The following is a 12,612-nucleotide window of genomic DNA, read 5'->3' as shown; positions in this document are numbered from 1 at the left end:
CCCTCCCTCCCCCTCCCTCCCTCTCTCTCTCTCTCTCTCTCTCTCTCTCTCTCTCTCTCTCTCTCTCCTGGAAGATGAGAGACCCATGGAATTTGAGCATTGGAGTCTTAGTAGCTGAGGCTTTTCTGAGACTGAAGAGAGGTACTGCTGATATTGGGTTTCCCCTCTGATGAGAATTTTCTAATTGCTTTTCATCTCATGCAGTAAAGAACAAAGCCCTCACAGTGGCCTGTAAAGCCCTCCAGGATTTGCTGCCCCCAGGTCCATTTGTCTGTCTGACTTTTGCTACCTTCCCCACTGTTCATTCTGCTCCAGGTGTCCTGACGTTCATTTTGTGTTACCAGCATGTCATGCACTTTTTGACCACAATGTGTTCACACCTACTGTTTTCTCAGCCTGTGACTTCCCAGTGTCCACAAGACATACTTCTTTATTCTTCCATCTTGTTACTTCGTGTCTCCTTCTAGCCATTCTTCCCAGATCACCTTTTAAAGATGCAACATGTAGCTCTACAAAGATGACACTAACAATCTAAACAACAGAGTCCTCCCCTGATAATGAGATTGATGACTAATTTATATGGCATCCTATAGCCTTCATCCAGCAGCTGGTGGAAGTAGAAGCAGACACCCACAGCTAAACCTTGAACTGAACTGAAATCCAGTTGTAGAGAAGGAGAACTGATAAGCAAAGGGGTCCATGCCAGGCTGGTGAATCCCACAGAAGCAGCTGAACAAGGGAGAGTTCTTGGTCCCCAGACTTATAGCTGGGGGACTGATCCAGACCCTCTGAATGTGGGTGTCAGTGAGAAAACCTTGGAAATCTACGAGGCCCCTTGTAGTGGATCAGTACTTATCCCTAGCATAAGAATGGACTTTGGGAGCCCATCCCACATGGAGGGATACTCCCTGAGCCTAGACACAAGGCGGTGGGCCTAGGCCCTATCCCACAGGATGTGACAGACTCTGAAGATCCCCTACAGAAGGCCTCACCCTCCCTGGGGAAGCAGAAAGGGTGGGGAATAGGTAGGGTGTTAGTTGTGGGGAGCAGGGGAGGGAGACTGACCTGGGATTGACATATAAAATAATCTTCTTTCTAATTAAAATAAAAAAAATTTAAAAAAGATGCAACATACCCCCAGTATTCCCTGCCTCATTTCCTAGCAAGTTCTTCTACCACAGGACTATATACTTAATATATTATCCACTTTACCATACAAAATGAAAATTTCTCTAAGGTGAAGAACCAGGGGCAAGGTGGAGGTGGAGGTCTGGCTTGTTCATTGCAGTATCCAAAGTGCTTAAAGCAGTCCCTGGCACTGGAAATTATTTGATAGTGGAAGAATAGGTGAGGCACTGAGACTTCTCTGCTGAATCAGGTGCATCTCAGTCCTTGGCCTTCCAGTTTGGACATTAGTGGTCTAAAAGCAGTGAGCCCCATCACTGCTTAAAGTGTCACACCAACAGGAACTGCATTGCCACCCTCCATACTGTCATTTTCACATGTGCAGCTAGTGTTCCTCCTTCATTTCCTTTCTAGCATTTCTCTCTAAGTCTGAGAACTAATGTTTTAATAGTGTGATAATGAATGTGAAAGCATTGTATAAACAATAAAGTGCTTCCTTTGCAAGAGTTAATTACATTGGGCCATAGAATCAATTGTTACATGACTTGGAATAGTTAAGTAGTTTTCCAGAGAGGTGTCCCTGGGTCAGCTCCTCTATATTTTCCTTCTACCCAAAATGCTGCAGGTCCTATTAGGCCTGCAGACTGGGCCTAAGAATGTAGCTACCTTGGCTGAAGTCTACTCGAGAAAGGTGATTATCTTAACCACTTAGATCTAGATTTATAGTTCTAACCAATGTACCTTTCTTTGTACAAGAAAGAAATGAGAGAAGTAAACAATACTCAGGCTGACCAATTTGGGGACTCTAAAGGCTGTGCCTCACTTAACAACTGTCAGCAAAAGTCCAAGTTCTTATCCTGAGTGAGCCAAGCCCATTCTATGGGAGTTGGTAATTCCCATGGCCCAGATTAGTGTATTCCCAATGGAGAAACTTAGTGATGTGCCACACTGTTATTGACCATAAGTGAGCTAATGACCTTGATTGCTTTTAACAAGTTCCAGATAGAACTACACAATTCAGTTTCTCTATGCCACATGTTCTCATTAAACACAGGCCATGTAGGAAGGAAGAGAAGCCAGTGAGGTCTGTATACCACACACATACACCAGCATCTCCACTGGATCATGGAGGATCAGTAGCTCTGCAATCAGATCAGACTGCAGATTTCCTGGCTTCAGATTCTATGTCTACCACTTACTCAATATATAACTTGGGCAGATTTCTGAATTTGTCAGAGTTTTAACTTTCTTGTGCTGAACAATATTGGATTGTAATTCCTGGGATAATTTTAAAGATCAAAAGAGGTAAATGATGAATTAGTTAATGTCTGCTTCCCAGAAAATATTCGGCTAATACTGTTGTTAGTTATCGATGGCATTCATGGTAATAATTAAAGACAGGCAGAATTGAAAGGGATTTGAGAAACTGACAAAATGAAAAAAAAAATTAACATAGGATACTCTATCCTAGAAGCCATGACAAATGTTTTAGAAGGAGACCAGCATAATTATTTGGGTATTATGCTATACTATATAATGCCCATTATTAGGTAATTCATGCAATAATGATTATTATACCATGTAAATATTTTATAGACTTATACTTTGAAGACTAGTGTGGCCAACAGTGATACCTGGTTTGTTATGTAACATGGCTATTAAGGGAACTTCCTTGACTGCCTCTTCACTGCCCCTGGCATGACCAAAGGTCTGAGACCCTGGTAGGTCACATGAAAGTTTGAAGCAGCAGCTTAGTGCCACTGGTCCTCTGTGCATTGTCAAGCTGGCAGCCTCCATAGCATCCACATGTTATTTCTTTCTTCACCCTCAACAAGCTATGCTAGGGGCTGGGTGGTTCGAGGGAGGCTCCTACCATCTCTGTACTCTTGGAACCTTGGAAAGTGGGAGAAACATATGCAAACACCTACTTGAATGCTGACACATTATTCAGTAAGTGTAACAATAAGTCTTTACTCCATCTTCTTGAGCCCCACCGCCACATGGGTACCCCAAATAACACACAGAGATTTATATTAGTTTTAAATGCTGCTTGGCCAATGACTATGATTTCTTATATGCTAGCTCAGTCTTAATTATCATAAATCTATATATTTTATAAGACTTATCTTATTGAGGGCGACTTCCGTTGGCGTCCTCTTCCCAGGATCACATGGAGGCTCCCTAGAGAAGAGAGCAGGAGGAAGAGGAAGAGCAAGAGAGTGGCTTTCTGTTTGTCCTTGCTTATATTCTGAGTCTGCCTGCTATGTCACTTCCTGCCTAGTCACAAGACTTCTTTACTACATTTCCCAGAATTCTTCTAGACTCCTATCCCATCTATCTTGCTTTCCTATTGGCCAACAGTACTATATTCATCAACCAATAACACAAACATATATACAGACAGACATCCCTTGTCATCTGTCAAGGAAGTGCTGACAAAGAATAACTAGGGAGGTAGGAGTTTAGTGAAAGACCTGGCTTACTGTGGGTGGCCAGAAAGACCTCTCTGAGGAAGTGAAAGTGGTCTAGGAGAGAGCCAGGTAAAGAGGGCTGTAGCATTCCCAAGGCATCAAAGATCAGAATTGGAAGATATAAAGCCCAGAGGTCAAAGGGCAAAATAAAATGATGTGGAAAAGGATCTTGAGAAGTCACTGATTGATAGTACTCAACAAAGTTTCCTGGAAAATCCTTTTCTCCTCTGTTTTAATCATCAGCTTATATTATTACAAAACATGTATACCATAAATTTTACCACATTAGCCATTTTTAAGACTATAGTCAAGTGGCATTTAATACATTTATAGTATAGAGCCATCACAAGCATTTTATCTTGCAGAGCTGAAACTCTGAACCTAGGAATAGTAGCTGCCTTCCATCTTCTACCATCCTTTATTGCTCACAGTTCTTCTGTTCCTGAGTCTGGCTACTGAGTACTCCTGTAAGCTAACCAGACAGTACTTAGCCTTTGTAACATGCTTGTTTCACCTAATATCCTCCCGGTCCGTCTGTCCCTGTTGTGTTTGCCAGAATTGCATTTCGTTTTTAAGGCTGCATAGCATTCCACTGCAGGTATAGATCACATCTTGCTGAACTGCCCATCCACCCACAGGCACCCTAGTGTCTTTTGTGTTATAACAGTTATGAAGGTGGGTGTGCAGGTACTTCCTCAAGATCCTGCTTGTAGCTCTTTTGTGTATATGCCCAGTAGTAGAATTGCTGGGTCAGGTGACATTTTTATGTATGATTTTTGAGAAGCCACCACACTTGCCTACTAACAGTTTTCACCTTGAAGTTTAAAATAGTCCATGGACCCTGGTGAATTTTAAAGAATGACTTGTAGGTGAGCTGAGTAGACATGGAGCTGGCTGTGTGCTTGGCCCTCTGGACACCTCTGCTTAGGCTGCAAGCTGTGTACACAGAGGCTCTTGTGTCTGTTTCCCCCACAGCACTCCGTCATTTCTCTAAAGAATGTTTAGGACTAAGTGTGTCTCTGTAAGTGGGTCCAAAGTTGACATAAGTCATTCTGTCCAGTATGCACATCTCAGCAGTCATCTGTGCCCATCTGGTCATTCATGCCACCAGAAGTAGGGACAAGTTGCTCGTCACTCAGAGGGCCTTGAAAGATCTTGGAGTAAAGCAGCATAGCTTGTGTTGCCACCCCGTATCTGTCATTTTATCTTTCTGGAGCTATAGAAACCATTTTTCCAGTCCCCTTCCTTATTTTAATTTATCCACCTGACAGATTCATTCTTACTCCATCAGAAAGCAGCTTTGCCAGCCAGCTATAAATACTGTTCTGTCATATTCAAGGGTCAGTTCATCATTTTGCCAAGTAGACAGCCATATATCATGGCAGGAAGTAGGAAGAAGCAGTTTGATCCAGTACTGCTTTCAGACTTTCAGAGGTAGTCACACATTCATTTCTTGTCTTCCTCTATCAGTTCAGCAGTCTATGTCATGGATGAAGAAGCAACCTTTCTCCTTTTATCCATCCGTCGTTAGGCTTGTGTTTCTCCCTGGTAGCTCTGCAACTTCCTTGTACCTTCAATTTTATGGGGTGTCTGAGGAAGAAGAGTGCCTCTTGTTGTCGGTCCTGTGGGAATAGCTGAGAGTCATGGCGAAGAGCACAAGCTCTCTTGACTTAGTTCCATTCTGGCTGTATGAGCACTGGTGGGCTTCTTCACTTCTCAGTGCCTCCATTTCCTCAACTGTATAAAAGTGGCAAACAGAGTGCCTGCCTGAAAGGATTCTCATTAGGTTTAGTGAGACCATAAGCTGGAAGTCTGGCCATTCGCTAGATAACCATCCCCAGGAATGAATGTGACCACAGGGACCATACAGAGATGATTATGTTAGTCTTTCTTTGGGGGATAGCACAGAAAAGCTGTGTTTGTGACTCTGGTGTGCTTTCTTAGCAGAGTCCCCCAGCACCCTCCATACTGGTCCCACCTCAGAAAGTCCAAGTGGTATCTAGCCAACCACACACTTAGGGATTGGTGAAAGCAACCAAATTAACAGCCCTGGAAACTTAACACTTAGCTGGTTAACCACAAAATAACAGCTTCATTTCTAGTGAATCCTCAGCCTAGCCTTGGGGCTTCCCCAAGAAGGTGTTAGTGACTAAGGTGATGTTTACTGTTGCTTGATCTCCCACCTACTCTCTCACTTTCAGGAGTATTTGCCTGAGACAGGCCTAGTACCTGTCTACATCTCCTACAGGAGGCACTTCAAGGTCATCATCCAGCTTTTAGTCCTGTAACACTTGTGAAAATGGAATGTTAGTGTGGAAATGCCCAGAGAGGTGGATCAGGACATGTGTTCAAAAGGAACAGGCTTGCTGTGGCTGCAGTGGACATGTGCTATCCAGAGTTGGCTTCACAGGGCAATGAGCTTTGGCTGCTTAGTAGAGAGTAAAGAGCTTTCTCAGTAGGTTGGGGCATGAAGCTCTTGGTGTCCTGAAGCAAAATGAGCTTCCTGGGTTTGTTTTGGCTGAGTCTCTCAGCCTGTGGTGCCAGATATGCTGCTGAAGAAATGAAGGAAAATAAGTATGTGGTTCAAGTTTGTTATAGTTTTGGTTGTTGTTGTTGTTGTTTAACACGGTAAGATAGATACTTCTCCTTGCCCCAGACTGAAGCAGCTACTAAACATTCCTGTAGTATGGTTTTAAACTGTCATTGATTATGCTGATATGCCATGCCAGGAGATTGAGTAGTTAACCATCCTTTATCACCCTTCCAGTGTTAAAAGGTAGGTGTCTTTGCTCCTGTTTCCTGTATGAGGAGACCATATGACTTGCCTTTCATCCAGCTGTCTCTTTCTCTGACTCCAACCACTGGGTGACCATCTCCCTTAGCCTTATTTCCTGTGTGTAGAAATTGGGTCATATTTGCACACAATGTTCCTATGGTGATGTTTTTTCAAATTGTAGCTCTTGGTGCAAAAGTGAGTTGCAAAATCAATTTAGTAGGTTAAAAAAAAGACTAGAAAATATCAGATGCATCCCACTTACTATTCCAAAACGTCTACCTCTGATGTTGCATGTGTGTGCTATGCATATATGCATATTTTGTATGTATACATGTGCCCCTGAAATATTGAATAGGAAAGTACATTCCTGTTTTGTTGTCTGAAAGTCAAATGTACATGAAAGGTTCTAGAACTTTTTGTAAAGTCTCCTTTCCCCCATAACTCTGGAGTATGATGTTTGTTGACAGTTGGGACTAAAGTGGGGAAGGCAGAACAGTGGTTGTATGTTGTTACTATGGCCTTACTACAGCCATTGGATCTGTGTTGACCTGGCTAACGTGACACCACATCGTGTCCAGTACAACTGGGCTCAGCTTTGACTTTCTTTCCTCAATACAGCACTCCAGTCCTCAAAGACAACCAGGTTGCAAACCTTGTTGTAGGCTTACAGGTACCTGGAGGCCCTCATGGAAGTCTGTGGTTAGAAAGAACTCAGCACTTACAGAGTCCTGATTCTCATTTCAACTGGAAGAAAACAGATGTGATCCCTATGCAGTCTGAGGCCCTTCCTTAATAGGCCCTAAAGGGATTGGCTACTGTTTAGCCCCTTGTGATGTTCTCCCTATTACAATCAAAGTCTTCGTCTGGAAATGATTTCCCCCTTTCTCTCTCCCAAGGGGTATCAGATCCAGACTGTCCAGCTACTTTCCCTTGAAATAAAGATGATAAGAGTCCCTATACCATTACACTTTTTTTCACTGAAATATGTTCTTCACTTGCTAATTGTAATCCAGTACCATGGAACATGGGTATAGTTCCCCAGCAACTTCCCTGTGGCACATGCCTTAGGAGGTGCACTGGCTCTTAGTGTTTGCAGCCCAACTGTGGGGTCACAGATGGAACAGGGCTTCCTTCCCTACCAACACAGGTGGGTCTTTTCCTCTGCACCCTTGGAGGCAAGTTTGCAGGAAGGGAACTCTACTTCCAGTGTTTGTGGAAGGCACCTCAGCAGAGTAGCCCATATGAATACCAGGGTCTGAAAGGCATGTGTCAATCCAGAGTTCAACACACAAGAAGCATGTGTGTGGATTTTAAGACAAGACTCAACATGACATTCTGAACTGTTTGAGGAAGAGCCCAGGCAGTACAATTAACAGAACAGAAGGCGGGTTCAGTGTTTTATGGATCTTGCTAATGAATGAGTCCCGTGGCTTCTGCTGGATCGGCTTCCCAGCACCGTGCCAGCCTGCTTCCCACACATCTGTAAATCCATCAAGCTATAATTCATGGCTGGTGCCAACAGAGACTTAGGTCTAGGCCTTTCTCTCTGGAATATGCAGAGATCTCAAATCATTAATAATTCACTCTGGAGTAATGAACAAAGCTGTAACAAGTAGTGAGCCTAAATAATCAAGTGACAGACCAATTTATTTCTGCAGTGCCCAGATATAATGGTAGCAATGAGAAGGTATAAGCTTGTCGCTGAAAAGTTTCTCAAGACTTAGATCAATGTGTTTTAAGTTTCAGAATAAAATGGATCATTAAATGGGAAATGAATTTGTTGAGTAGCCTCAAGCCTATTTATATTCAGAGTTGCTGGTCCAGAATTACTGTACTGTTTCTCCCAAATGCTTTTGAGCCTCAGGGCCTGAAAATCAGAGTAATAATTACTCATTAATTAAATCTAAGAAGTGGAACACAGCTTGAGACTTTGAAAAGGGAGTTCGGGATAATTCAGGTACTATACTCAAATTATTGATGATAATTAGAAAGTTTTTGGCTGTTTTATATCTACCAAATTTTAGGAGTTTTACATCTACCAAGAAGTTCCCAGTATGCTTTAAGTTTCATCCTGCTTGTCACTGGCTTTGGGAAATCCAATACCTCAGACTCTGTATTCATTATAGTGATGGAAACATCCCCACTGAGTGAGGAGGATCTCAGAAACAGGCTAACTTGTCTGTTTGAGTCTGGGATGGAGGGCTAGGAAGAGACCAAGGCGGGTGCAGAAAGCAAGGCTACCATGTGAGCTGAGATTTACAGAAAAAGTTTGTCAAGCACAGAAATACTAGGAACATTCTATATCAAGAAATGACATTAACAAGAGAAAAAATATGGGAGCCGAAGCAGAGGATTGGGAGTAGAGAGTAAATCATCCCCCTCATTACACTTGCCATGCATGATCACATTCAGCCCCCACTGCATGCCTTGAAGTGGGTGTCCTATCCACCCTTATTACTCATTTTCAAAAAGAGGAGGGACCCAAAGGCTTTATGTTTGATGAAGGAAGTTACTTCTCGAGTGACGTACAGCTGGGAAGTAGCAGAAACTTAGAAATGAGTTAGGGAGAAGGTGTGCTTCTTATGCAAATATCCAACTTCAGGCATTGCCCAAAAGAGCACTTGCCTAGTGTATCCAAGGCCTTGTACTGTATCTTCAGCCCCAGAAAGCTAGGCAAAATAAAAGGGACCAACCATCTGCTTTCATTGTCAGAACAGTTAAACATGAGAATTGCTAAACTCTTCAGAGCTGTGACTTTGTGCTCTCTCCAGGACCAGCAGAGATATGAGAATGTCCTCTTCAGCAGAGGAGGGGCATCAGAGTAGGCTTCCACACTTCAGTGATGGTAGCAATTTAGGAAAGCTAGACACAGGTAGCAAGTAGGGGAGCTGGTGAGGAGGTCTTTTAGAGCAGAAAGGCCTGATAGTAGGAAAAGATCATGATCCCAATTCATGTTTTTATATTGGCTTGCAATTTGAAAGTGTTTTCAGACATAAATAACTTTTTGTTTTTGTTTTTTTCCCAAGGGACTTTGTGCTAACAGGAATAAGTGTAGTAACTTAACTCATTTGGAAGAAGTGTCAGCCCTGAATGGTTTTCTCATTCGTGACCTGATGGGCAAAGTGATGATGGAGAAGCAGTCTGAGAGTGTGAAGGCTTAGCTAATGATCCCAGGCCCTGTCCAAAGGCTTTCTTTGCCATGCCCCCATTTGACCATCCCCATTAACTCTTTCACATGGACAGTGTGATGTAGTTCTGGACAGAATGAAAAAGACACAAGTAATCCAAGGGGACTGGGGTAGAGCTAGCAACGTGCTTATAAAATGTCTTTGTATGGGCCTGAAACAGACCAGGCTTCTGTGGCAGTGCTCTTTGCCCTGAGTGTTGCCTCCAGTCAAGAAGCAAATCCTCTTGCTCGTTGCACTTAGCCACAGTTAAAGTTCCATAGCCCTAAACACACCTGGCCTCTTTCAGAAAAGGAAATTAACTTGATATCTCAGCCTCAAATACTTGAGGGAAAGCGTACATCATATTATAAAATTGGTTAAATTAGGATTTCAGTACTCAGTTTAAAAACAGACATTTAAGGTAGGCGGATCTGTTCTCCTCCTACATAATGGAAGTCTATGAGGGAAACAGAGTGGGCATTGATGGGAGGCCAGTCTATGGAAACTGTCTCTACCCAGATTTCTCTCTAGGTTTGAGTTAGTAATGAATAGCTTCCTTCTTCCAGCAGGTGAGTGATTAAGGAAGCTGTTAGTATTTTCTAATAGTGCTAGATGGCATGCAACATGTTTATTGCTAGTAAGTCATTCCTAAGTTTTTATTTAAGGGAATGCCTAGGGAACATTGAGTTTTATAGGTTAGGCATGGAGTTCAGTTATACATAGTTTGAATAGTTGTTTACCTAAAAATATGCATGTGTATTCAGCAGATTATTCTGACCTAGCCACTGCTGACCTCATGTCCTCTTTAAAACTTGAGTGTTAGTGCAGTATAAACACATGGATATACAGTAGTGCATTTTTTTATTTCTGTTGATGCCACATGTTTCACTTACTGTGAGCCACATGTTTAATCAAATGGGCTTTTAATACTTGGTGTTTAGAGTACCGAATTTCCTGACATGGTTTTAATACCAGCTCTTTTCCTTCTGAAAAACGATGTCTACTTTGTGCTTTTGTTTGCAAATAAATTAAAGCCAGAAGCTTCTTGATCGCCATTGGAGACAATGCAAAGGGAAAACCCTCCAGGGTTGAGGCAGCAGACAGGTGTAGAAGTTGTAACCAAGAGGGTAGGCAGTACTTGGACTTAGATAGTAGTGACTCGGATGAGTCAAAGCTCATCATCTAGCTGATGGCATTGACTAGTTGATTGGTTGGTTGGTTGGTTGGCTGGTTGTTTTAGGCAAAATGGAAATATTCTGAAATGAACACTTAATGCAGATTTGTGAACTCTGTAGTTGAAGATACAAGAGAAAGTTGCTCTTTGACTCATGGCATCCAAGGATGTCCCAGGCCCTGTTTACCATAGATTCAGATAGGAAGGCCGGAAGCACCCATAGATGTCAGCCATCTCTATGTGCATAACTTCTCTCATTGTTCTTTTCCCTCTTCCCAGTGTCGCCAACAACCACAAGCAGAATTTGATGACTGTGGCAAACCTTGGCGTGGTGTTTGGACCCACCTTGCTGCGGCCTCAGGAAGAAACAGTGGCAGCCATCATGGACATCAAGTTTCAGAACATTGTCATTGAGATTTTAATAGAGAACCATGAAAAGGTAACACATAACCAGGCCCTTGCAGTAAAGAATTGAGTTGTTTAGCTGTGCAGGCGGGGGCTGAATGGGAACTGACCTTCGCAGCTGATTAGGTTTGCATTGCTAATGGCTCTTGAACCGAGATGATGGTGAGGTTGCAGGTTGTCATGTACATGGTGATGATAAATGTGAGAGTACTGGTAGAAGTGACAGCAGTAGCTGTCATGGTGGCAATAGAGGTGTGGGGTTGGTCAGGAGAGCATTGAGCTCTTGTTCTATACTAGGAACTGTGCTGAGCACTCTGTCCTGGTGGCTGTTGTCTCTTCGACGGTCCAGAGATGGAGTGATATTATGAGCTAGAAAAACCTTCTTATTTTTTACTTGATTATCTTAGAAATTTATGGGTTTGTTGCTATTAGGTATGGTTAAGTATTTTTCTCCTAGACTGAATTTTGATTATATAGCTGTTACATGTTTTTATACCTAACTGCATCCATGTGTTCATGCACATACATTCATATGTGCCTATATGTCTGTGGTCTTTGCTTTGAAAGGACTAGAATATCTTGGCCATCATTTTTTTAGTTATATTTTTTCTTAAAAATTAAGAAAATTAATATTATAAATTATATACAGATATGCAGTGTTTTTTCTCACTAATTCTCCCTGGGCTCCACATATATATCCACCTAATACCTTCATGCCCCTACCTTTAAAATCCCATTGAGTCCAGTCAGTCATTGCTGTATTCACGTGGGTGTGGTACCATCCACTATGCATGGGAAGCCTCCAGTGGCCACAACCCTAAATGAAAGCAGTACTTTCTGACCTCTGATGTTGGCATTCAGACTGAGCCCCATGATTAAATAATGATGGCTTTGTAAGACAGAGGTCAGCAAACAGAAAGGTAGTCTCTCTCTCTCTCTCTTCTCTCTCTCTCTCTCTCTCTCTCTCTCTCTCTCTCTCTCTCTCTCTCTCTCTCTCTGTCCTAATCCTCAACTTGCAAGAAAGCTGTGATCAAATGAGGTTTCTTGGCTCTAGACCTCCAAAACTCTGAACCAGATGAATTTTCTTTTCTTAAAAAGTTACCCAGCCTTAGATATTTCACTCTAGTAATATAAAATGAGCTAATATGGTTTACATACATTCCAGATATGTTTAATAAACATAGTTCAGAAATACAATTTTGATAAAAATAACTCATTTTACTTATTACTTATTCACAAGATACTGTACTAAACAGCTTTATAGCTTCCTTCTCACTTAATTTTCCTAGAAAACCTATATGGTCAATAAATATTCAAAAGAAAATTCAGCATCCTTATCCATCAGGAGAATGCAAATTAACACTGGTTTGAGAGTGTATGTCACCAAACCAGAATGGCTGTTACCAAGAAAACAAGAAATGCTGGCAAGGTGGAGGACCCTAAGAGAGACATACATGGTCCCCTGGAGAAGGGGAAAGGGACAAGATCTCCTGA

At 42.3% G+C, this 12,612-nt stretch overlaps 1 protein-coding gene across 1 annotated transcript in view; it reads left to right on the top strand.

The window, feature by feature from the left end:
- The window catches only part of Arhgap26 (Rho GTPase activating protein 26), a 271,702-nt gene that overhangs the window by 162,934 nt on the left and 96,156 nt on the right, over nt 1–12,612 (top strand). The window contains exon 18 of the mRNA XM_035438736.1: nt 10,993–11,152. Within this exon, the coding sequence (XP_035294627.1) occupies nt 10,993–11,152 (160 nt within the window). The remainder of the gene's footprint in view (nt 1–10,992; nt 11,153–12,612) is intronic.

The sequence above is a fragment of the Cricetulus griseus genome, chromosome 2, assembly GCF_003668045.3.
Source record: "Cricetulus griseus strain 17A/GY chromosome 2, alternate assembly CriGri-PICRH-1.0, whole genome shotgun sequence".
In the NCBI taxonomy this organism is placed as follows: Eukaryota; Metazoa; Chordata; class Mammalia; order Rodentia; family Cricetidae; genus Cricetulus; species Cricetulus griseus.
The sequence above is the reverse complement of the archived record's forward strand: the minus strand, read 5'-3'. Positions and strand labels throughout refer to the sequence as shown.